Below are 27,731 nucleotides of genomic sequence, written 5' to 3' on the forward strand. Positions count from 1 at the left end.
AGTGATTGTCTGTACGTATAGGCCTCACTTAATCCTGTCTGCATTGCTGCCTCCTGAGACTCAATGGTTTGGCTGAACTAAGTGGCTGGGTTGGTGAAGAACGGGGTGGTTTGTGGGCTTCACTTTAACTGGTTTCTCTTTTCTATCCTAATGGCTTGGACAGAAAGAGCCCAGAGGCCTGAGAGGGGGGAAACCTAAAATATATCCCTCGGTCCAAACTAAGTATAATGGGCAAAAGGGTTTTGGACAGGTGAGATGTACCTGGCATACCTTCCTCCAAAGAAGCCCTTCTTTTCCCTAATGTGGGACATTGAAAAATTAATACCTGTCTTTTGTCATCTAGTGGTTACGAATTGAAAGATGTCCTTTAACCCTGTTTCCCCCAGAATACAACAAGGATGCCAGCCTGTTAAACCAAGCATACCGTTGTCCAGAGACAGCCAACCAACCTGGAGTCTGCACGATCCTTCCCCTTGTGGGAAGGCCACCCTCCCCTCCACACCCCCACTCTTATTAGGGATTTCTGGACCCAAGGGTAGGTAGGACGACGACCATGTCCAGCTTGAAGCAGCTAGAGGAGCTCGAGACCTTCGTCCATTGTCCTTTATAAGACTATAAAGGGTCTTAAGTCTGAGAGGGAGGGGTTGTTATTTTTTATTGTTAAAATATTTAACTAATTAATTAATTTTTTTTTTTTTTAAAGAAGAATATATGAAAGGATGAGGCAGGAGAGCTTGTATGTACGACCCATGGGCATGGACTTGGGGAGGGTATTGTTGGGGAAGGGGGGTGCTGGGTGGAGGGGAGCAAAGGGGAAAAAATTGGAACTATTGTAACAATATAATCAATAAAATATACTTTAAAAAAAAACAATTAAGTTTACTTTTCATATACGCTGCATGTCCATTGTACTTTGATAGCAGCAATGTCTTTGTTGTAGTTACTCACGGACTTGGGCTGAAGTAGGTTCCAATTTGACACATGCTTCAACTATTACAGTCCTAGGAAAAGGACATGTAGTGAATCTTTGATACTCTTAAAACTTCTGTCTGAAAATGACATATCTCGTCCTGCTGTGATGTGGCCACACCTGAGTTCAACAGGCAGTATTATCATCACACAGAATAGGCACTGGATGTTGTAGACACTACAGCAGTTCATCAGACCCTTCTAAATGAGAGAGCATTTGGAAACTAGCAATAACCATATAGAATGTCTGGTTTAAAGCTGACCATGGGAAGAAAATGAAATGTTTTCACCTGATCATCATCAGGTTAGTTTTAGAGTTCATATTGGGTTCAGTGCACTGAAAACACACACACACACACACACACACACACAGTTCTACATGGTTCAAATAATATAGGAACTGTTTTACAGAAACACTTATACCACTGGGTATATTGGCATTGTTCCACATGCAGTGTGGACAGGGAATAATGGTGTTGCAGGGCCTGACCTGCTTTAAGTTCATATTTGTAGGTCAGCCAGAACCATTCATACATTTCATGACCACATTACAGTTTAGCAGGACTTTAAACTTCCTTTTTTTCTTTTTTTGTCTCGTGAGGAAAAGAAAGGCCAAATTTTAATTTGGAGTTGAAACATACTAATTGTTTAGTGTCTTAGGAAAAAATTGAGTGCTACAAATAGGTAACAGTTTAAATAACAAATATAACTGAACCATTAGAGATAGTGCCAAAATTCATACTAAAATGAAAATTTTGTAATTTGTTGTAAAGATCCAGTGTTTTTCATTTTCAATTTCACAAAGTTATTATTATTTAATTATTGCTAACATTTCCTGATTTTTTTTTTAGGTATTACCAATTTTCCCAAAATATTTTGTGAAACTTCCCAGAAGCTGGTTAGTGTGGAAGCCTTTGCTCTGGCTGCGAAATATTATTCTATACAAAACTTGGGAATATGTACTCCTTTTGAACAGTTGCTTATAGCCCTTCAAGGAAATAAAAAACAGAAAACTGGTAGGTGTGTTTGTGCATGTGTATGTTTTTTTAGGCATTTAGAAGCAGTATATTGTTCATATATGTATATCTTTCCAACGTGTTTTTAATTTAGTGTTAGACCTTATATCATGAGCCCAGATAGATTGGCCTGCGCCAAATGGGTTTTCTCATGCACCATATTAAACAGAGCAACTTCATGATGGCTCTCCACAGTATTTTTTTTTTTTTTTTTTTAACATTGTAGTTCAGTTAGCCGTCTTCTTCTTGGTAGTTAATTGTTTTATGTATCAGGGAACATTTTTAAAATGTACTATGAGTCTTATTTATTTTATTACTTCAAATTTGATTCATAGCAGCTAAACTAATAGAGATCTATTAAACAGACATCACAATAGAATATATTATTTTCATATGTGGTTACAGAAAACATGCATACCAACTGATGATTTTTATTAACTTTTGTTTCTTTAATAGCAGTATTTTAATTTTGTTTTATGTTTACTCAGGTGAAAATGTGAAGCCAGATGAGTTTATGAATTTGAAAAAATCTCATGAAGTTCAGGCAATGTCAGAGTTGATCTGCAGTATTGCTGATTACTATGGAATAAAGCAGGTAAGAATATTTTTCTTTATTTTCAGGTGTTAAAATTATTGTCATATTTTTGTATCTTTCAAATTCCCTTTTCTACTATCATTATTTAGCCTTTAAAATGTCATTAAATAATAGCTGACATGAGATATGTTAAGGCCTTTAAAAATGTACTCTCATTTCCCAAATAGACTTTAATTATAACAAATTATACTAAAAATAATATATCACTATTAATATTTTGCCACAAATTTCACTCTTTTCAGAATGGATAGAAGTTAGGAATAATTACCTTTGATATGTTGTAAGTCCAACTAGAGGCAGCATTTATGATGATGACATTCTGTAGAATTGCTTGGCATTAGGTGTTCTTAAGATCTGGCTCAAGCTGTAATATGGGGCACCTACCTCATTATAGTAACACAAAAAAACTGTTTTAGAAGTTGGATTTTTTATACTGTCAGAATTATAATGCATTCCTGTTGTGAAAAATAGCTCTGTGTAAGGTAGTGATGTCTGAAAACAGATGTTAAAATAAAATCAAAGATTGCCTGGGCCTATAAAAATAGTAAGTTATTTTTTTCCCCTGGCTTATAAAAATAGTAAGTTATTTTTCTTATCCCTATGAGAACATCTATGGGGGTAATGGGAGATTTTCCCTCCTTCAGTTTTTATTAGGTGTTAGAATCTTTTCTATGGGTTCTTCCAGACTTAAGGAGAGTTTGAGGATGATTAGAAAATTATCACAATGTGGGTTAGGTGTGCAGAGCCACTCATGACAATATAGATCTCGAGGGTAGGGGCTAGAGGCAAGAGCTAAGGCAATAGTTTTCAACCTTTTCTCTAGTGTATTATACCTAAGCAGTACCTTTTAGGATTAGTAACAGGCCCACCATGGCGGTGATCCTCAGCTGGACCACAATGTCAATATTAGAAACATAGAACTGAATTGGGAAAAAACAAGCAATTTTCAAAAGACTCTAAAGCAAGATAATAATATTTTCTCAATGCAAAAAAAGTTAAGGAAAAACTATTAAAGAAACAATGGAATCATAAACAATAATTTGAGAATAGTTATTACCTCTGGTAGGGGAAGCAGGGAAATGGATTGTGGACAGAATACATAATTAATGCAGTGAAAATACTAATGTTCTAGCTTTTACGAAGGCTGGTAGATTCATGGGTATAGCAGATGCTATTGGATACGTACCCACCTAATCCTGGGCCTTACCATTTCGTGGTGTGCCAACCTGCTTTCTACCTGGCAATATCTTCATTTCTTTCCCAGTGGGTTTTCTCTGGCTCCTGAAACAAGACACTGCCTGCATACAAATTCTGAGAATTAATTCCTCTCTGTGAGCAGCCTTGAGTCAGTGATTGATACAAGTTGATATACAAATATATCAACTCCATGACATTTCTGGTGGATGAGTCTGAAGTATGTCTTCTACACTTAGCTCTCAGAGTTTCCTAGCACAATTAAACCCAAGGTGCCCTAAAGTAGTATATCTTAATTAATAATGCACCTTTTATTGGGCTGCCTTCTTTTCTGTTTTTCTCTTCTCTACTTCCCTACTATTCTTTTACCTCCCAAATAAATGACTCATACTTAAGTCTCTGTTGTAGAATCTGCTCTGTTGTAATACAAAAACTAAGATGAGGGGTATTAATTGTGCTTCAAAACTTTACATTTTGACTATATTTATTCTCTTATTTATATGAAATAGCACATAATAATAAGTAACTTTAAATTAATAGAGCAGATTTATTTTATTTCTAAAGAAAAATTTTTGAAATGCTTAATGTATTGTGTTAGGCCTGCTTTAAGGGAGTGTTTTCAAAGCAAAGGAGGTTGTTCCTAGTGAATGAAATCCCCTAAAAGAAAAACCTATACATGGTCTTTCTCTTAAATCACTTAATAGAAATATTCGATTCTCACAATAGTTCAGTTGAAAATGTATTATTTATGTACTACTTTTACAAGTGCAGATTTAATAAATACAGATTATATGATGATAGATGGAAACCCAGAATCTGAAATACTTGACTTTACTAGTGACCCTAGAGTTATCATTATCTGTGATGGAGAAGATTTTGGAAGGGACAAGTTTTACAGAGAATACCAAGAACTTAGTTTGGAACATGTTAAATTTGAGATACTTATTAGACATTTAACTTGGAAAGGTTAGGTAGACTGGTGGATCTATGAGTGTAAAGTTCATGGGAGAATTCCATACTAGGGTTATAAATTTGGAAGTCATTAGCCTAGAATGGTAATTAGATCTCCTGGTCAGTCAACAAAATAAAACTCTTCTACCTGCAGTATAATGTCATACTATTAAGAAATGTAACCACTGTTATACCAGTGTTTCTATGAGAAAGTGTTCTAAACAAAATGAGGAGACTAGGAAGGTAAGTCACACCACCAGGCATTGTTCTAACCTATAAGATGATCCAGGATGGAAAAGACCATTGTGAGGAAAGGGTAGGAGGTCAGGATAGTAGAATTTTGCAATTCAGAACAGATAGTTTGAAAGCAAAAAGTTTTATGGCTAATATAACTTTTAATTGCATAGTTTTCCATTCTATTGCCAGCACTACATGTATCACTAAAAACCAAATTTGGAAAGTGATAAAAGTCAACTTGAGTCAATAAGATGTAAATATAAGTTGGCTGAAAAATTTTCTAGGAAATGCTGCTCATTACCGAAAAGGTTTTTAAATATTATATCATGAAGACATGATTCTGAAAGTTTCTCCAGCCATCTTGCAACCAGAGGAATTACAAATAAGATAGTTTATTTTGCTCTTTAACTTCCACATATAAGTGAAATAATATGGTGTTTGTCTTTCTCTGACTTACTTCTCTTAGTATAATACCCTCTAGCTCTGTCACAAATGGTAAGATTTCATTCTTTTTTATGGCCAAGTAATATTCCATTGTATATCTGGAATATCAACTATGTATATCAACATAGTGTTGGAAGTCCTAGCCACAGCAATCAGACAAGACAAAGAAATAAAAGGCATCCAAATTGAGAAAGAAGAAGTAAAACTATCACTATTTGCAGACGACATGATAGTATACCTAGAAAACCCTATAAACTCCACTAAAAGACTACTTGATATAATAAGTGAATTTGGCAAAATAGCAGGGTACAAAATAAATATACAGAAATCTAAGGCATTTCTGTACACCAACAATAAAATATCAGAGACAGAAGCAAAAAAGAAAATACCACTTACTATAGCAACAAGAAAAATAAAGTACCTAGGAATAAACTTAACCAAAGAGATAAAAGACCTGTACACTGAAAATTATGCAACATTGAAGAAAGAAATTAAGGAAGATACAAAGAAATGGAGGCAAATACCATGTTCTTGGATGGGAAGAATCAACATCATCAAAATGGCCATACTACCCAAAGCAATTTACAAATTCAATGCAATCCCTATTAAAATACCAATGACATATTTCACTGATCTAGAACAAATTCTCCAAAAATTCATATGGAACCAAAAAAGACCCCGAATAGCAAAAGCAATCTTGAAACAGAAGAACACAGCAGGAGGAATCATGATACCAGATGTCAAACAATACTACAAAGCCACTGTGATCAAAACAGTCTGGTACTGGCATAAGAACAGACATATAGATCAGTGGAACAGAACTGAAAGCCCAGAAATAAACCCAGGCCTCTATGGTCAACTAATCTTTGATAAAGGAGGAAGGAACATAAAATGGAGTGAGAAGAGCCTCTTTAACAAATGGTGCTGGGAGAACTGGACAGGGACGTGCAAAAAAATGAAACTAGACCACCAACTTACACCACACACGAGAATAAACTCAAGATGGATTAAAGACTTAAATGTAAGCTGTGATACCATAGAAGTCCTAGAGGAAAACATAGGCAGGAAAATTTCAGATATCACACGTAACAATATCTTCACGGATACATCTCCTAAGGCAAGAGAAATAAAGGAAAAAATAAACAAATGGGACTACATCAAACTAAAAAGTTTCTGCTCATCAAAAGAAAACATCAGCAAGATGAAAAGGAAACCAACCATATGGGAAAACATATTTGCCAATGATATCACAGACAGGGTACTGATCTCCAAAATATATAAAGAGCTTATACAACTCAACATCAAGAAAACAAACAACCCAATTAAAAAATGGGCAAAGGACCTGAACAAACACTTCTTGGAAGAGGACATACAGAAGGTCCATAGGCACATGAAAAAATGCTCAACATCACTAGCCATCAGAGAGATGCAAATAAAAACCACAATGAGATACCACTTTACACCAGTCAGAATGGCCATCATCAACAAATCAACAAACAACAAATGCTGGCGAGGATGTGGAGAAACGGGAACCCTACTGCACTGTTGGTGGGAATGCAGACTGGTGCAGCCACTATGGAGAACAGTATGGAATTACCTCAAAAAACTAAAAATGGAACTGCCATTTGAACCAGTGATTCCACTGCTAGGATTATACCCGAAAAATCCTAAAACGCTAATTCAAAAAAACCTATGCACCCCTATGTTCATAGCAGCCCTGTTTACAATAGCTAAGTGCTGGAAACAGCCTAAGTGCCCATCTGTAGATGAGTGTATCAAAAAACTGTGGTACATCTACACAATGGAGTTCTATGTAGCAGAAAGAAAGAAGTAACTCCTGCCATTTGCGACAACATGGATGGAACTAGAGAGAATTATGCTTAGTGAAATAAGCCAGGCAAAGAAAGCAAAATACCATATGATATCACCCAATCCCCGGCGCCGCTAATTACAGGTAAGGAAATTAGAATTCTAAAAGATTTTGACAAGCTAGAACACTGTCTGGAAATAAATAGGACAGGGATTTATCGGGAACAAATGAGTAGTTGGTTAGGTTTGTAAAATATTAATTATAGAATATTTGTTGCATGCTGAGTACCTGATGTACATTATATGCAGCATCTTTTGCAAGGTTAGTGGCGTTATTTCAGTTTACATCTGGGAAAAGTAAAACTTGGACAAATAAAGTAAGTATATTAAGGCTACAATATAGTAAATCGATCATACAAGTCCATGGGGGATCCCTAACTTGCAAAACTAAAAATTTAGATATGGGCTAAAGCAAATAAAAGCAAAGAGAAAAAACTTTGGACTTATTAAAGACTTAAGTAAGCTAGGTTTTAAAAAATGTAAAATCTGTTATACTGGCTTGAAATAACAGAGATATGTGCCATTTCGAATATTTTAATTGCACCTTAAGGAATTGATATGTTTTGTAGTGATTTCTTTAAGTACCACGGGATGTATTTCTTTACTATTCTGTTACCTGTTTTTGAATAAATATTTCTAAAAAAAAAAAAATACCCTCTAGGTCTGTCACAAATGGTAAGATTTCATTCTTTTTTATGGCCAAGTAATATTCTATTGTATATCTGTACCATATTGTTTTTATTCATTCATCTATTGATAGGCACTTGGGTTGCTTTCATAGCTTGGCTATTGCAAATAACGCTGCAGTGATTATAGGGGTGCATATTCTAAGGTGGTATGTTGTCAAAACTCTGAACGGTTCAACCATTCTACTGACAGACCTCCCAAGTGAAATGAATTTTCTTCATTGTTCAAAACTTGATGTTCTGTTACTTGTCACCAGAATTTTCCTGATTTACAAGTGGAATTGTCATAAACATATCTGGAAACAAAGTATTACCTCTTGATAAAAAAACATCTAAATTGGTGGAAATAAGCGTGCTGACGTTTACGTAAACCCAGAAGTTGCTAGCATTGTTTGTCATTGACATTAGTGAGTGTGTTTTGTAGAAGCAAAGGAAAGTTTTGCTTTCTTTGGAGATTTAGTTATGAGGGAATTGATTAATAAGATTTCTACTGTATAGCCCTTTTATTCATCAGGATTGATATGTAACTTCAATTAGATTGTACTTCCTTAAAATCAAGATATATTATGTTTCTGTGTTTCCCACAATACCTAGCCCAGATATTAACATAAAAAGGAAGTGTAGGGAATTATTTTTAAGCTAGTTATTTATTTAGGGGACATTATTTATTGGAGTCTTACCTATGAACTACTCAAATCACTAGACCCCTGAAAGTTTTGAGGATTTAATTAATGATATGCATTACTTCAAATATAGGAATGTTTCCTTGAGTGGCTCATACTCATGACAGTGTTTAATTGATTTTTAGAAATTAAAGATATATATAATAATATTAGATGATATCATCTTATGCTAGGATTTCTGTAATCATCTATTATGAAGAGGCATGCTAATAAAATAATAATTGTGGTAATTTTTTCTCTTAATCGTTTTTAGTTTTGTTGAGATATTCCCCTATTCTAGGTGTTCAGTTTGATAAATTTGGCAATTGTATGCCGTTGTGTAACCACCACCATAATAAAAAATATTTCTGCCATGATAAAAAGTTTCCTCATGCCCTTTTGCAAGTTATTTTCTTCTCCAGTCTCAAGAAACTGCTTATTTGCTTATAGTTTGACTGTTATAGAACATCGAATAGATGATTTGTGTTTGATTTCTTTCCTTGTGAGCGCCGTTAATGTTGTTGTATTTACTCTTTCTTCCTCTTTCTTGCTGGGTAGTATGCCGTAATATGATTATACCACAATTTGTTTTTCCACTTACCAGTTCATGGCCATTTGAGTCGTTACCATTATTTGGTTGCTATGACTATTCACTTACAAGACTTTCTGTGGACATGTTTTTATTTCTCTTGGATATTTAGCCCAGAGTGGGATTTGTAGATTGCATAGTAAGTGTATGTTTTAACTTTATGGTAAACTGCCAATGTTTTCCAAAGTTCCTGTACCATTTTACATTTGTACCTATCTCATTATGATTTTAGTTTGCATTTCCAGGGGCCTGGAGCCAGTGTGCCGGGGCTCCCCCTTGCCTGCTACTCCTACAGTCAGTGTCCCCCTCGGGGGCCTGGACTACTGCCCTGGGCTGTGTATTTATTTTCCTTCTACAGTGTGGTTCCTTCCTCAGCGGTAAAGGACTTTGGTCTGTCCTACCCCTGCTGCACCTTACCCTGCTTGTCCTGATCCTTATGGCCTCTCTGTCCCTGGATGTGCCTTGCGGGGAGCTGAGAAACTCTTGAGAATTTCCAGCCTCCTCTTGGGTGTTAGTTTCAGGGCACACAGGACAGCAGAAGATCCCCCCCTCTCAGTAGGGAAACCAAAGCAGAGCCAAGGGGACCAGAGAGGGCAGAGGCTGTCAGGATGATCACAGGGTCTGCAGTGGGAGGATGTGGCTTCTCTCCCTCCACTTCACTGTAGACATAATTAATAAATTGGATTGATAACGTTACCCCAAATCTGAAGAGTTGTAAGAGCTGGAAGGGGAGGAGGCTGGACAAAGAAGCCATGACCTTTGAGAACAAAAACTGGACTTTTTAAGAAAAACTATTAAAGAAAAAGCACCTGTTAGTTTAATTTAAAAAAAAAAATGTTGGGCGTCTTTTAATATTCTCCATTTATATGGCATTTTGTGAAGTGCGTGTTCAAATAATTTGCCCATTTTTAATTGGTGGCTTGCCTTATTAGTTTTTTATATATTCTGGACATAAACCATATGTCAGATAAATGATTTGCAAATACAATAGTTAGTAGTTCTTTTCCTTTTTAACTATATATTTTGAATAGCTAAAGTTTTAATTTTTAAATAAGTATTTTTTAAATTATTTCTTTTGTAGTTCATGCTTTACATCCTCCATAAAAAATCTTTGCCTCTCCCAATGTTACAAAGATTTTCTTATGTTTCCTTTCAGTAGTTAATAGCTTTTATTATTACACTTAGATCTATAGTTCTCTTTTAATTAATTTTGTATTTGGCATGTGACAAGCAAAGTTCATTTTTCCATACAGACATCCAGTTATACCCACATCATTTGTTGAAAAGATTGTCTTCTTTATTGAGTAACCTTAGCAGTTTTTTCAGAAATCAGTTGTCTATAAAAGTGTGGGTCTACCTCTGAACTCTTTTTTTCATTGATTCATATGTCTATTTTTATATACCACAACACTGTTTTGATCACTGTAGTTTTATACTGATTCCAAATTGTGTAAATCTTTCAAACTTATTCTTTTTCAAAAGTGTTTTGATTATTCTAGGAACTTTACCTTTCCATGTAAATTATAATACCTGCTTGTCAATTTCTTTTAAAAACCCTGCTGCAATTTGGATTAGGGCTGCATTGAATCTACATGTCAGTTTGGGAGAATTGCTATCTTAAAATTGACTTTGATGTTTTGTGAATATTGTATATCTTTATTTAGATCTTTTAAATTTTTCTATTCAATGTTTTATTGTTTTCAGTGTATAGGGGTCTTACACTATCTTTATTACGTATATTCCTAGATATTCTATTCTTATGCTATTTTAGTTCAGTTGGTTTTAAATTTTATTTTCTAATTGTTCTTTGCCACTGTATTATATATGTTCTGAAGGCTCATTATTAATTTCTAATGAACCTACATTCTGAGACATTGCTAAATTCACTCATATTAGCTTTTTTGGTATATTTCTCAGGATTTTCTGAGACACAATCATGTTATCTATGAAGAAAGAGAGTTTTATTTCCAGTATTTGTGATTTTCACATTTTTTTTCTTGACTTATTCACTGTCTGGAACCTCTTTTAAAAAGTTAAAAATTATTAGAGTTGTTCAATTTTTATAGACTCAAAAAATTAAAATAAAAAAACATAGTTGTATAAACTATACAACAATTTGTTTTTTAAAAAATATATCAAGAATGCTTTTTATTATTGACTAAAATCCTTTAATTTATTCTGTTGTTTTTTAGATAATTGACCTGGGTTCTGGAAAAGGCTACCTAAGCTCCTATTTATCCTTGAAGTATGGCTTAAAAGTTTACGGAATTGATTCTTCAAATACCAATACTCATGGAGCTCAGGAGAGAAACAGAAAGCTGAAGAAACATTGGAGAGTCTACCATACTCGGTCAAAATTAGCTGTCAATGAACTGGCATTAAAAATGGCAAAAGAAAAGAAAATACAAGATGAAATAAAAAATAAAGCTGATATTGAGGGAGTATGTAGTAACAGTTCTGCAAATCAAGAAATGATGTCTACATCAGATTTTCTGCCAGATTTTTCAAGCTCTGTAATTTCTAATATCAGAAAGCAAATGGAAAACCTACATGTTTATTCACATCAAGAAGAAAATTTGTGTTTTGAAAATGCCTTTTCTCTTATAGACCTTTTGCCTATTAATGCCATTGAGCCTACTTCTTCATCCCAAAAACCCAAGAGAAAAATGTCTGAAGCAAATAAAGAGAGAAGAAAAACAACATCAAAGTCAAATGAAACCTGTATATATTCACCTTTAACATCTTTTATCACTGCTGATTCAGAACTACATGATATTATTAAAGATCTGGAGGTGACTTCACTTTTGAATTCCTTGATTTGATTTGTTAAACTGCTCTAAGACATGGAATTAAATGTTACTAGTAGCTTACCTAACTTACGTATCTTATTTGGTTACATTAATCTAAAGGACTAAGAAAATAAAACTGTGTAAACTTATGATTCTCACTGCTATCAAAATCTGATAGGACTACAAAATCTGACAATTACAGTTTGCCAAAATAGCGTGCCTTCCACTCATTTCAAACTTCCTAAATCAAATAGAAGTACTAGCACAAAAGCTAGTAAGCTAAATTTTCATTATGCAATTTAGGGATTGTTAAAATTCCAATCCAAAAAAAGTAATACATTTTCATTTATATTTGAAGTGAAGAGATATCAAAGGCAATGTTATATTTAATGTTAGCCTTGGTAACCAGATATGCAATTTTTGGAGCAAGTGTATCTTCTGAATATTCTTAAAGAATTTCAACTTTGTTCTAAACTACAAGTATATCAAATCATGTAATTGAAAGGGAATATGTCGGAAACAAAGGCAGTGTTTTATGTTAAAACAATATTGTAGAAGAGCTCCTAGAAATCATTCGACCTAACTCATTGTCTTTAAAAAAAGGTAGCCTTTGAATTTGTTATTACAAATTCTACTCATTAAATGTTGTTTTATATTCCACATATAAGTAAAACCATATGGTTCTTGACTTTTTCTATCTTACTTATTTTGCTTGGCATGATACTCTCAAGATCCATCCATGTTGTCACTGCTGGCAGTATTTCATCTTTTCTTATGTCTGAGTAGTATTCCATTGTGTGTGTGTGTGTGTGTGTGTGTATCACATCTTCTTTATCCAATCATCTATTGAAGGACACCTTAGTTGTTTCCATGTCTTGGCCTCCATGAATAATGGTACAGTGAACACAGAGGTGCAGATATCTTTGCAAATAAATGTTTTCAAGTTTTTTGGGGTAGATGTCCAGAAGAGAAGCTACTGGGTCATATACTCTATTCTTAATTTTTGAGGAACCTTTTTACTGTTTTTCATAATGGCTGTCTTAGTTTTACATTCCCACCAGCAGTGAGTGAGGGTTCCTTTTTCTCCACAACCTCTCCAACACGTGTCATTACTTGTGTTGTTGATTATAGCCCTTCTAACAGGTGTGAGGTGGTGTCTCATGGTAGTTTTGATTTGCATTTACCTAATGACTAGTGAAGTAGAGCATCTTTTCATATATCTGTTGGCCATTTGTATGTCTTGGGAGAAGTATCTGTTCAGATACTTCTGAACTGTGTATGTGTGTGTGTGGACATGTTTTCATTTTTCTTGGATAATTCACCTGGACTGGGATTTGTAGGTCATGCAGTAAGTCTACATTTTAACTTCATGGTGAACTGTCAATGCAAAGTGCTTGTACCATTATTATCCTCATTTTACAGATGAGGAAATTAAGGCACTGAAGAATTAAAACAAAGTTGGTATATTGGTCAAGATTCCGCGAGGACGTGCAGCTGTACCCATTCAGTATGTGTATACATTAAAATTAGGCTTTGAAACAATTTGTAGGAAAATGTTTACATAAAATAGATGTTATAACATTTAGAACAAAATTTTTATATGAATTAAAAATTGCAATATTTGGTGCAAGAATGAACTAAGTAAACTTTTTTGGTCTTGAAGTAGAAATGTTAATTTGGCACCACTTATTTGTTTTTATAACAGTTTTTTTTAATAAGTTTTGATGGGAAATTTGTAAGGAAGTGAATTTTTAAAATTGACTAGTGAGGTATAAATGTGTCTCAAGACGTAAGTTTGTCATAGTAATGCATGCTACATTTGATTAGTCCAGGCTTTACTTTGGGTAGTTGATAAGCAAATATTAGTTGTAAAACAGAAAGAGAAAATTCAAATAGGTAAGTAACCAAAAACAGTAGAAAAATCAACTCAGAAGTATGTCGGTTGTGATAAATGATCACAGTCATTTTGTCCATCGAGGGAATACTTATTTGTTATGAAAATAAAAAATATTTTCTAGGTAGAATTGGGTTGTTTTTAAATGCTTCCCATATTCTAATGAACATTTAAAACCTTTACCTCAATTGTCTTTTTAGTCCTCCTTTTAATTGCCAATATTTTTATTTCTTCTCATTTTTAAAGGATTGCTTGATGGTAGGTCTACATACTTGTGGTGATCTTGCTCCAAATACTCTACGAATATTTACTTCCGATTCTGAAATCAAGGGAGTTTGCAGTGTGGGTTGTTGCTACCACCTCTTATCTGAAGAATTTGAAAACCCTCATAAAGGTACAAAGTTCTTTATATCTCATAATTCCATTTACTTCAGCTTAATGGCTGCTTTCTATCTCCATCTTTTGTTGCTGATATTACTGTCATTTTGAATTAACATTTAAAATATTTGATACTTACTATTTTAATATTATATTAGTTGAAATTTGATGTACTGTCACCTTATGCATTTTATTATAGTTTCTTTGGTCCGTAAATGATCTTAGTGAATGCTGAGAACTGCAAATATTTGAAAATTTTATGTGGTTTATCTTCTAGAGAACTTCTGTTTAATAATACTTGTATGATATACATTTACTAGAATAGTAAAACTTATTTTGTTATGAAGGTTTGCTCTCATTTTCAACATTTTTTCCATTTTGTAAGGAATATTAATATTTCTCAAAAGTTTCTACTGTATTTTGAGGAGTCAACATACTGTGATTTTGAAAAGCTGCAAAATATTGCAATCACATTAAAATAATGGTATTCAAACTGTGCTCCCTGGACTCAGGTGGTGCCTGAAGAACAAAGTATGTAGAGGATTTAAAGCACCCCATATACCTTCATCCAGAGCAGCTCTTTTTATATGTTATATCTCTTAATAAGATAAGGTTTCAGAACTGCTGGTTCAGATTAGATGGTTATTTAGTCTATTTAATATCAGCAGTTCTTCTTTCTATTCGTTTAATGAAGTCTTTATCAACATTCATTGTCCCTCGCTAAGGATGTTTAAGCCAGGAAATTGTGCATATGAATGGTATTGTTTGTTCTATTCTCATTTTTAAAATCTGGATGAATATGAAATTTATATTTTTATAATTAGTTGTGTATATAAGAGGTAAAAGTTATGGTTATATAATTCTACTGAAATTTGGGTGAAAATAGGTCATCATTAGGACTGGCAAAGGTTTTTATAAAAAATAGTTCATCGAATTTGATTTTTTTCATGTCAGAGCTGTAAAAGTATCTCTTAGGAAAGATATACAAAAGAAAAATTTTGAATATATAGAGATATACAGAGTGAGAGGAAGAGAGGAAATTGGCAAAAAGTTAACAGTAGTTTAATTTAGATGGGGAATGTATGTTTTTCATGCCATTATTATTTATAACTATTCAGAGTACAAAAATCTTCAAGATAAAAATTAGGAGAAAATAGTGAACCTAAAAATAGAAAAAAATTATATTATACTAAAGTATATACCCAAATAGTTACACTATATTACAATCTTTCTGTGCATCTTTTCTAAAAGAAAGAAAACCTTTAATATAATCACAGTTTTACGGCTTTTAAAGTATGAAGTGTGTAGTGTTTTTCTGGACCAACAATAACATAAGATTCTATGTAAGGGAAGTGTGATTCTTTAATAATTGTCTCTATTGGGAGTAGGTGTAGAGGGTTGGTGTGTCTCTCAATTCAGAAGTATAAGATATTCAACTTCAGCTGCCTGCCTCCTTCTTTCCTCTGTATCACCATGCTCCCAAAGATGCCTTCTCCTTCCAAAAGGCCTCCCTCTCTTCCTCAGGCAGCACCTTCTGAAGACTCATCTCTGGTCCTGCTGGGCTCTTGCAGCCACTGCACTGTCGTCAGGTCTCAGACTTAATGTCAGTATTTCCTGCCGTAGGGCAGATACTCTCTTTGAACAAGTGACTAGGAATTAAAAAAATAAAAATCACTGTTGCTGCATTGGCGGCTGCATTCCATACTGGTAGAAGATAATAAGGCACTGATCTTGGCACTTTGTGTACAATAAAGGGAGATGGGGGAGGAGCTCAGGGAAAGTCAATAATTTGGGGAAGAAGAAACTCAAACAGATGAAAAGCAAAATTCAGTTCAGTTCAACAAGCAGTCATTCAATCTCAACTATGTCCCACACTGCACTAAATAAGCAGGGTGATATAAAAATGTATGATATCTTTACCTTCAAGAAATGTAAAATAGCCCTTAATCCCAGGCATCAAATAATCCCTGTTAGTAATGTAACATTTATTATTTGTAAAAAATCATTTAGAATAGAAAATTCAAAAAATATAAAAAGATTTTTTTTAAGGAAAAGTAAAAATAAGTTCCCAGACCCATATTTTTGGTTTCTTGTGTATCTTTCCAGAGAAGAAAACACATACATACATACCCACTATACTCTTAAGTGATATATTGGGAGATCAGTAGAAGTTAATCAGACAAAGAAGTAGGAAGGGCATTACAGACAGAATGAACAAAGGTGTGGGGTGATAAGTGTTCAAAATCAAGCTTCCTTCTCTTTGCCCTCCATAGTCACTGTTTCTCTTTGAGTCTTCTGGGAAAAAATAGTTGAACAAAATAACTACAAATTTTTACACTCAAAATGGAAGTCTCTCCGTTGATAGATTCTCAAGTATCAGTCTTGGCTGGGTAAAGGCAGTTTCACCTTCTCTAGAGTGCAGGTTGCCGTTGTTCACTGAGTTGACAGGACATTTTTGGTCCCAGGATTCAGATAAGAAACATGTTGGAAAGGTGTGATACAACAGTGCCTGGCAGCTACAGACGCTCATTTTTCCTTCTTGTCAGTGGAGTCAGTTCATGCAAAGGCCTTCCTGTCAAAAAATATCATAACCAATGAGAATCATTAAGATTATCAGGTAAACAATACTAGGCCTAAATGGCCAGAGTTATTATCTTAGTGTTACTTGCTTTCCTTATTCATACCTAAGATGAGCAGAAAGTTGGGAGTTTTGCTTGTCAGGAAAACAAAGAATAAGCAGGAAGAAACAGGACTGATGGTATGATGAACTAGGTGGAGATATATGAAATACGAGTACCGTCAGATATTTTGGAGGTTGAGAAAAGAGTTTGAAAGCCAAAAGATAGGAGGAAAAAAATGTAGAAAAATAAGTCATAGAAATTACAAAAGCAATCTTCATTAATGCTACAGTTTTGCCTTGCTTTGGTCTCCCATATTTTTTCTTCTCAAAAAACAGATAGGGAAGGTAACTTACTTCTCTCTTACTCATACCCCTATCTCCATTTTCTTGCCTTACTTGGCTATACTAAAAGAGAAGAGATATGAACCATCCCTTGAAATTTTTGTAAACAGTGTTTCTCAACCCTAGTTGCTCAGTGGAATCAAATATATTACTTTCAGTATGTAGGATCTGCTTCTGACCTTCTAAGGTATACAATCTGTTGAATGTAAATATTTTTAGGAAGATCTATAGGTAATTCTTATGAAAAACATGGTTAAAAATAAGGCATTTATTATGGTTCCATAAGAACACATACAGAGTTCTAGAAGATGTTTTGTAGAAGTATATTTAAGATTATTTACAGTTATTTCAACCTCTCCCATACAGAGACTTATTACTCTACTTATGTACTAGTTTGCAGATCTAACCCAAAGTCTGAACCCAAAAGGGCCCAGGAGGGTATAATCCAAGTACAGAGCTAGAGTAAACAACCCCCCACAAATCCTTGAAGTACAGAGCTCAGAACGAAAACCTGGGGAAACCCAACATAGAGTGCGGGAAACCAGGTCATAAATGCCCAGGGAAGTTAAGAGTTAGAAATAAGACAAACCAAGGGGGAAGAAATCTCGAACAGCAAGGCATGTCCAAGATAATTACGAGTATCACTAGAATTTTGATAGCTTAATTATAGGTGAGCAGGGGTATATGTGTATGTGTATGAAAGGAGATAGTAGCAGAGTTTGTTCTTTACTATTTAGCCATGGCTATTTGGATAGATAGAATGTGGATGTAGTCTAGTTTTGTATGTACAACATTTAGGGGTGGACAAAAGTAAGTTTATAGTTGTTCATATGAAAAGTAACAGAATAATTAATAAATGATGGTAGAAGAATAAACTTTCACATACAACTGTAAACCTTCTTTTGCCCACCCCTATATACTGTACAGTAAAAGTATTCCTTACTAAAATAGAAGTCCACCACTATTCAGTTTTATCATTATATTTAACTAACTTAGAAGGCCAGATGTTTGCATGTCCAGGGTTAGCATATTTCCTGTCACATATTCAGCACCAGGTGCCCTGGAGTTCTATCTCTGAATGATCAAGTACGTCATGTGTCTCTCCCTTCACATCTTACACACCTGCCTCACACTCGCACTTTGTTTGCACAGCTGTTTTTGAGTTTGAATTGGGGCAGTGTTGCCCTTTGGGATGTAAATTTGAGTTATTAATAGTCCAACATAGTATACTAGAAGAGTCTGGTATGTACACTGCAGCTCTTTATGATGATATGTACTATGTAAACATTATGTGTTTTACATGAATATGTTTACTCAATTCACTGTGGTAGACCATAGAGGTGGTCTTTCATGAATGTCCATTTTCAAAAGGACCTCAAAGCTCTCTGAACCATTATAAATACCGAAGTTATATCATATGTTTTAAAAACTGCTTTTAAATATTTATACATGGTGACCAGTAGTTCCTAGGAGAACACAAAATACCAGAAACAGTTTCATTGCAGTGCTTTATAGAATATATAGGTATTTTTCCAAGCTTGACATGTTCCATTGTTTTGTCTTATATTATTATTATAATTAATTTTTCAATATTTATATGATCTCTTCCTCTAGAATTTGGAGAATTTTTTTGCTGGTTTTTCCCAGAATGGCAGAAACATGCTGTAGGAAACACTACTGGTTGCCTATCCAGATCTACACATTACTTCTACTAATGAACTGAACTATGATTTTGTTTAGGCGCCAGTTATTGGGAAGCTTGAATCCTTCTGTAACCTCAGAAATAGATGAATCAGAATCTAAATTAGTTTTGGTCATTTCATATATAGTAATGGATATGAGACAATTCTTAACAATGAAGCTGTTGTCTCCTAGGGGGTTTCCTAGAATTTTTGTTTTGTTTTATTGTTCTTAAAACTGAACAGAAGACAAGAATGTCACTTTTTTCTCTGTCTCTGGACTTGGTCGTCTGTATGTGTGTTCATCTTACTATATATTCTGTCAGAAGTTGGTGTTAGTGCTCTGAGACCTGCAGGTCCAGTCTGAGGGGTGAAAGGTAGTTTTACTTTTCTTGTAAGTTTATGTGATCTTTTCAGAGGCGTAGGAGTGCAAGAGGAGTAGGGGAAAAGCTGGGATCCTACGGAGTCACATCAGTCATAGAGCTTCTTCCCTGGCCTTAATAGGAGCCCCTTGTAGGAGCAACCCTTGTCATAAAATAGATTTGTGCTTGGTCTTCCCCTGCCTCTTCTCAGCCTAATGCCAGAGAGTCTTCTGATATTATTAGTGCCCTCCAAAATACTGCAGATTATCAGTCAGTATAAATTATGTACTCCTTGAAAGCCTTTAGCCTATCTTCATGGTCATTCCTAGACTTAATATGTCAATCTCCCAAAGATCCCTCCATTTACTTTTTCTTTTCTTTTTTTTTAACCAGAGAAGGGCTGCAAATCATCTTTTAATGACACTTTTCAGGCTGGTCCTGCCATTTTTATATCAGACAAATTTGTCAAGGGTATATGCTCTCTCTCCAACTGTAGATTGTATCTCAATTTATGTCACCAGTAGGAATTTTAAGGGCAGAAGTTGGATACTTCTATAGTCATCTATGTTGTCTTTGATGATTAACAGTGGTTTCATTGCTTTAAATTTATGGGTTTTTTTTATTTTTTAAATGGGTATCTTGTTCTGTTTATTTGATTTGGAAGCCCTAGCTTGCTTTATTTATTTATTTTATTTATTTATTTTATTTATTTATTTTGGTTTTTCAACTACAGTTGTCCCATTTTTCCCCCATTCCTCTTCCCCACCCAGCCCACCCCTTATCCCACAATCATTGCTTTAAATTTAGATGCACTTCACCTGGAAAGGTGTCTGGAGGTTGAAGAAAAATATGTTGAGCATACTATTTGAACATTTAGCATACTATTTAAAAGTAAGCTTACTTTGTATTTTGAAACCTTTCAGATATCCAGTACATAGTACTAAAAAGCCTTAAGACAACACTAGCTAGTTAATATTATCATTAAATCATGTATTGTATCATACAGAAAGACATGACTTATTTCTTAGTTAATAGGAGTGACTTAATCCCATCACTGCAACAGTGCAATTGCTGTCTTTTAGTAAAGACTTGACAGTATTTTCTATATAATGTAATGCATATTTCATTAAATCTGTCTGCTGTGGGATTTTAATGCTTTAAGTTTGGAGGATATAGAGGAATAAAGCATGATATCTCTTTTCAAAAAGCATGTGTTTGGCTTCCATCTTCAGTATTATGGGAGATGTAACTTTTTTTCTGAGGAACCTGCCTGCTGCAGTTCAGCTAGATCCTGTCTGAATTAGAACATGTATTTTTCTAAGCATTGCTGAGTCCACCAAAAAAAAAAAAGTAGGGGCTGAGGGACATTCTCTGTGGATCAAGAAAAATCAAAACCTAAAAACTAAAAGGAGAGAAGGGGAAGAGGGAGGACGAGGAGTTGGAGCCAGAGCAGGGAACTGTGAGCCATAGGTTGCAGACAGTGTCCTGAGGCAAATGCTTGTCACACTGGAAGTTAGGGACTAATATTGAGCTTTTGCATGGTGAGGTAGCTGAACCTGAGAAGTCTATACTAAGCCATGACCTTGAATAACATAAAGCAGTCTTCATTCAGTTCCATGTAGAAGCAAATTCAAATCCTGTGGGTGAAACTCCCAATTCTTAAGTTGGCAGAACATCCCTACCCATCTGGGTCCGGATAACATAATCTATACTGTCTGCCTTCCTCTGGACAAGAGGGAAATATACTTCTGTCTAATTTATGGACCTGTGTCCTGAGGTCCTTGGTGATATCCTGTCTAGTACAGGTGAATCTGAGGTCTTGTTCTGAATACTTCTCCTTTGTATAAAACTTTTACCTTAAGACTATAACAATTTATGTATAATGAATCTATTATACAAGCTTACAATAAAACAACGACAATCAATAACAATTATATATGACTTATAAATTACCCATGGATATTTATGATTTATAAACTATATATGACTGTATATGATTTATAAGTTATATATTACTATATTAGCCCTGGCTGGTTTGGCTCAGTGGATTGAGCGTCGGCCTGCGAGCTAAGTGTCGCTGGTTCGATCTTCCAGTCAGGGCACACCAGAGAAGGAAAACTCTGACTCCAGAAAACCTCCGCTGCCTTGCGGCATACCTCTTCAGGGGAAAGGCTAAGGGAGTAAACCCCGACAGAAAATCCGGAGCCGGAGTCCCTAAGGCGGTTTGACGTTGTAGTCAACACCGGCAACTCCTGCGGCGCACCTGAAGCCAAGCTGTATTGACTCCGTCTTTCCCTTGGGCCCTTCAGCTGCAAAGAGAAGGGGGTCTGCTGCATGGGCAACAGCAGACCCTCCATATCACCCTGCCCAGGCTCTGTAGCTTCAGCTTCACTGGAGAGGACACTCCAGTGTCATCGCAAGATGTCGATTCAACACGGGAGGAGACAGATACCGTGTCACTTCTGAGTTGGACTGCACAGCCATTCTCGGCGGTGCAGATAGACTCTTAAGAAGCTACACCATCGTCTCTCGAGACGGACGGCTGCCAAGAGATATTACTATATATGATTTCTAAGTGATTTATTAGAGATAAGGAAAAAAGAGAACATGGTAAGTGTTAAAAGAGCCATTCCAGCTAGAAGGTAAAGATTATTTCCTGTTAGGAGATAAAGAAAGGCTTTATGAAGGTAGTAACTTTCAAACTGAGCTTTGTAGGGTAGGATTTAGATAGACAAAAATGTGGAGAGGAGCATTCTAAGTATAAGCAACATGGTGATCACTGTCAGTCTGTTCCTTGTTCCCATGCCTCTGATTCTATTTTGCTTGTTTGTTTGTTTTGTTCATTAGTTTCCTGTATTAGGTGGGAGGGGACGGGGAAGGGGGGTGGGAAGGGTCTAGTCAAGGAACTAGTATAAATGACCCATGGACATAGACAACAGGGTGGGGATTGACTGTGGGAGACAGGGGAGGTGGGTGGAGCAGGGGAGTGCAAAGGGGGGAAAATGGGAAAACTATAATAGAAAAACAATAAAAAAAATACTGAAAAAAAAGAAAAGGAATATGGTGAGTTAAGTAGTGGCAGGTCTCTCATTAAAGATGGATGAATACACTAGTTTGGTAGTAACCTAATTCATTTGAGGTAGAGAAATGCGACATACGATGGAAAATGAGGGCAAGGGTCAATCTATAAAGCAAGGCGACGGCTGCAGGGATCTGCATCATGTCTTCCTGAGAAGTAGGAAGGCTTTACATGCTTCCTCTTCAATCATTCTCTTGCTAAGGGGAGAGAAAAAAAATGTGTCCAGCAATTTCTTAGCAGAATTGTTTCGGGTCTCATTGTCCAGCTATGGTTCACTATATAACTTCAAGCCACGGAGGAGTCTGGAAAAGTGACTATTTGACTTCTTTAGCCTCTGTGGTGAGGCAGGCAATGTAGACAGGTGTTAAGGATGACTGACTGTCAAATGGTGTACTAACAACATCCTTTTTCTTCTTTTCACTGGCCCCTCCTCTTCCTTTCTTTGTCTTCTCTCTTTAACGTCCTGAATATGGGAGTTGAGAAGAGTAACATAAGACCACTCTCAAAAATGGGAGAGACAATGATTTCATCATGTTTTTGTTCTGTTCTGTTCTGTTTTGTTTTTGCTTTGGCACCCACCACACTATTTAATTGGGACTTGTTTATTATTTATCTCCCACAATAGACTCTGAGCAACTTTAAGACAAAAAGATTATCTTTGACATTTTCTGGAATGCCCATTATTCATCAAATTATAAGTAGCAAGTGCTCAATAAAGGAATAGCACAAAATAAAATTATAAATTATGAAAAAACTGATTCAGCACTGGTTAAAACAAAAGAAAAAGCAAAGGTATTTGATAAGACATCTTGAGATGAACTAATTATGTTGACATATGTAGTTGGGGAATTCTCAGGGTACTGGGCTGGCTATGCTCTTCTTAGCAAAGATAAGAAACAGAAGGTTAGAGAAGAAGGTTTACATTCCATAGACTACTGGAGCAAACTGATGAAAGCACACTATTCTGGTGAGACAGAGGTCTTATTTAATTTTAAATCTATACAAACACAGATTCCTTTGTGATCATGAATTGTAATTCCTCTCTTTGGTATTCCCTGAGAAGAAACAAAAAGCTTCCAAATATTAACTATGAACTTTTTATTTCTCTCCCAAGCAGGTATGTTTTAACCACAAAAACATATAATTACCACCAGACTATAAAATATGTTTGTGGAAGAAGAGTATATTTGTTCTCTTGAATATAGTAGTAGTTTTACATTTTTTAAACACAGATGCACATTACAAAATACACTTTACATCACTATCTACTATGTATATAGATAAATAAAACTGGTACTGAAATTTTACAAAAGGTACTTACTCTTTTTTTGTTGTTAATATTTGTTTTTTGGAAGGTACTCGCTCTTACAATATACAATGCATGCCAATGTTTTTATTCTATTTCTATCTATTAAGTTTTATAAAGTACGGGTCACAATCCACTAAACTAACTTTGTAACCCATTAATGGGTTATAGCCAGTGGTGTGATGGGAAATGTTTAATGGTTGGCTCTGCCCCAGAGTAAAAGCCCTAATCAGTGTTTCCTGAGCTCCATTAGTGTAAATACACCCAGCTTGGCCAATATCAAGCTACCATCCTGATGTCACTGAATGCTGCGGGGGGAAAAGACGCAGTCCGCTTTCTCTGGAGCCACTGCAGGCCAGCTTCATCACACCACTGGCTGTAACCAACCCACAGTTTAAACTAAATTTGTTTGTTATAAGTAAGTGAATATGCTTATGTAAACTGTAAATCCCCTTATCTGTTAAACGTCGCAAACAGTGTCTGGTATGTAGCAGATGCTGAACACATTTTTGTTGAAAGAATGAGTTGCCTTATTTTGACAAATATAAAAGAATATTTATGTCTCTCTAAATTTTTTTTTTTTTTTCAGTCCAGTTTTGCACAGAAGAACTTCAGTTTCTCAACTGGTTATCACAGGGATTTTTCAGATTTGTAAACTTCAGTGTTAGAAGAGAAAGTATTTTTCTTCATTTATATGTATTATGATGCCTACTACATCACCTATTTATTACTTGAATTTTTTTTCTAAGAATTGTAACATACAGGCCCTGGCTGGTATGGCTCAATGGATTGAGCACCAGCCTGTGAACCGAAAGGTCACTGATTTGATTCCCAGTCAGGTCACAAGCCTGGGTTGCAGACCAGGTCCCTAGATGGGGTCATGTGAGAGCCATCAAATCCATGTCTTCTCACACATTGATGTTTCTTTCCTTCTTTTTCTCCCTCCCTTATCCTCTCTCTAAAGGTAAATAAATAAAATCTTTTAAAAGAAGAATTGTAGCATACAATCTGAGAAAATAAAAAATTAACAATAAATTATAACTAAGTATATTTCAAAATAATTCATTGAATAAAAGAAACCTTTAAAATAAAGTGCATTGTAAATGATTGATTATATTTGAAATTAATTATTTTCAATGAACTTCCTTTTAGTCTTTCTATAATCATTCATATTTGATCCAGAATCTGGATGTTGGGTCCTGGAAACTCCTTAGCAGCTCCTACTAGTTTAAAACCAACCTGAAATTAAAATGAAGACTCTAAAATTTTGACAACAGAATAACTGATTGAGTAACAACAGCTTTAGGCCTTGAGACTATTGACTAACGTTTATTCAACATGGAACCTGCTGAAATTTGGGAGACACTGAAGAAACTGTGTACCCATCAACTACCCATTTTGCTAGATACCAAGGATTTCTAGATAAAATGATTTAGAGAAATTTATAACCCAATGGGAAGAAAGATAACAAAAGCCAGTTGTAATACAGTGTGATAGGTGCTATGTTAAAGTCATGTATAAATTCCTTTGGAAGCATAGAGATAGTGATATCTAAATGCCCGAGAGAGTCTAAAAACAACACAAAAGAGGAGATACTTTAAAGCTTTACTTCTGTCCCTGCAGTGCTGTAGCCATGGATAAATCAGTTATTCTTTGTGGATCATCTGTAAATTAGAGAAAATAAGGAATGATCTTGGAGCTCTCTTATGACTAATAATATGATTCTATGCCTTGAATGTAGCTTCTGAAACATGCCTTTTATTTCAACTGAGCTTCACCTATGTTTATCATGACATTTAGGTTTAGTTTTAGTATCTTTTTTTTTTTTTAATATTAGGTTTGCATAAACAGATACTCTGCTTTCCTGCTGTGAATCTGCATTTGAATGATAAAGTTTTTGAAAGTCATTCTTTGAAATGTATGCCATTGTAATAATGGCCATAAATGTTTTTCCCAACGTTTTATAGGTTTAGTTTTTAAGAAGTAAAATTACCTAATAATAATTTATAGTAAATGCATATTTAAATTCTCATTTACTTAACTATCAGTATTAACACTTCATTAGTTTGTATAGTAACTCAATCAAAGACTATGGGAGCTATCTCAGCTTGACTAAGGTATTGTAATCTTAGAGCAGATAAGTAGACTCTCCTGTTAGCATTGTAGATTCAGCTGTCTTTAAGCCTTTGTTACAATATCACATTACTTCTTGCCATTCAACTGGGCTTATGTCTCAGAGCACTTCTTGCCAATTAATATGGGATGAATACAGAGATTTCTAGATGTACTTGGCAGTCTTTGCACAATTACCTCACACAGACAGCTGTATCTGTTCTTCAGTCAGTTGTATGTTCTCTAGAGTGTTGGCACTGATTTTACTTATATCATAGGGCATCTTCTTGCTGCCTAGAAGTAGTTAGAAATAGTTTTTAATACATTTTTCCCTTTCTTTCTCTAATTTGCACCTCATTATTTTTTGTGGCTAATATAAAGTGGTTTTTGAAGCTCATAAAATTGCATTTATTCAGTATTAAAAAGTTCTCCATGTGCTTATGATAAATAAAGGAAGTCAAGAATGTAGTTAAATCTAAAATAGAAAATTAATATATCTACTTAAAAGAAGTAGTAAAGAGAAATAGTTTATGCTCCAAATATAAATTAATATAAAATCAAAGCTGATGGAAATTCTTACCAGAAAGTTGACTATCAAATGAATATAAAACAGGCTTTTTAAAAATTAATTAAGTTCACTAGAGAAAGTGAATAATAGGCACCATTCTTGTCCCTAAGAAAAAGTGAAAAAACAAATAAAAATTTAGAAATTAATATACTTATTTTTTACTTAACTATAGTTGGTATGCAATATTATATTAGTTTCAGGTGTCTAATGCAGCATGAGGCAAAAGGAGGTTTACAGTTGTGAGTATACAAAACTCAGTTAATTCTTGTATTATTATTTGTTAGTTATTGTATTATTTTCCTTATGAACAACTGTAAACCTCCTTTTGCCCCACTGTAGAGTGATTTGATTTTTATATACCTTGAAATGTGATCAGCGCACTAAGTCTAGTAATCATCTGTCACCATGCAAACTTACAACAATATTATTGACTATTTTACCCTTCACCTTTTTACCGCATCCCTCCACCCACTCTTCTCCGCTCTGGCAGCTGTCATTTGATTTCTGTTTCTGTAAGTCTGGTTTTGTTTTCTCATTTGCCTTTTTTTTTTTTTAAGGTTCCACATATAAGTGAAACCATACAGTGTTTGTCTTTCTCTGATTTATTTCATTTAGTGTAATACCTTCTAGGTTTATCCATGTTGTCTCAAATGGCATGATTCCATTCTTTTTTCATTGCTAAGGGATATTTCATTGTATATGTATAATGTATCTTCCTCATCCATTCCTCTTATCAATGAACACCTAAGTTTCTTATCTTGGCAATTGTAAATAATGCTGCAATGAAAATAGGAGTGCATAAATCTTTTCAAATTAGTGTTGTCATTTACTTTGGATAACTACCCAACCATATGATATATCTATTTTAGTTTTTTGAGGAATTTTCTGTTTTCTACAGTGGCTGCACAAGTTTGTATTCCCACCAACAGTGCATAAGGATTCCCTTGCTCCACATCCTCGCCAACACGTGTTATTTGTTGACTTTTGATAATAGCCATTCTGACTGGTGTGAGGTTGTATCTCAATGTGGTTTTGATTTGCATTTCCCTGGTGCTTAGTGATGGTTAGCATCTTTTCATATGTCTGTTGGCCATCTGTATGTCTTCTTTGGAGAAATGTCTCTTCAAGTCCTCTGCCTATTTTTTGAAAACAGGATTAAAAAAACTAATTTATGTTTTACTAGTTTTATATACAAATTAGGATTTGTATACTTTGTAGCAAATGATCTTGAAAAATATTTTGCTGTAAATATGTGTTCTCACATTTTTTTCCCATGTTAAAACAAATTTTAAATTGTCTAAGATTTTTTCATCATCAGTCTGGCACAGTGAAAAAATTTTCATAGGAAACAGCATGATTTATATAATATTAATGTAAAGACTGTCTCATT

At 34.7% G+C, this 27,731-nt stretch overlaps 1 protein-coding gene across 3 annotated transcripts in view; it reads left to right on the top strand.

The window, feature by feature from the left end:
* Positions 1-27,731, top strand: part of METTL25 (methyltransferase like 25) — a 92,625-nt gene that overhangs the window by 21,499 nt on the left and 43,395 nt on the right. For 2 of the 3 annotated variants that reach the window (XM_090273672.1, XM_090273673.1), the window contains exons 2-5: positions 1,821-1,985; positions 2,474-2,580; positions 11,405-12,004; positions 14,142-14,289. In XM_090273672.1, the coding sequence (XP_090129798.1) occupies positions 1,821-1,985; positions 2,474-2,580; positions 11,405-12,004; positions 14,142-14,289 (1,020 nt within the window). The remainder of the gene's footprint in view (positions 1-1,820; positions 1,986-2,473; positions 2,581-11,404; positions 12,005-14,141; positions 14,290-27,731) is intronic. The other variant, XM_090273674.1, reaches the window with a different exon arrangement.

The sequence above is a fragment of the Furipterus horrens genome, unplaced genomic scaffold (assembly GCF_987537825.1).
Source record: "Furipterus horrens unplaced genomic scaffold, mFurHor1.1.pri manual_scaffold_4, whole genome shotgun sequence".
NCBI classification, from domain to species: Eukaryota; Metazoa; Chordata; class Mammalia; order Chiroptera; family Furipteridae; genus Furipterus; species Furipterus horrens.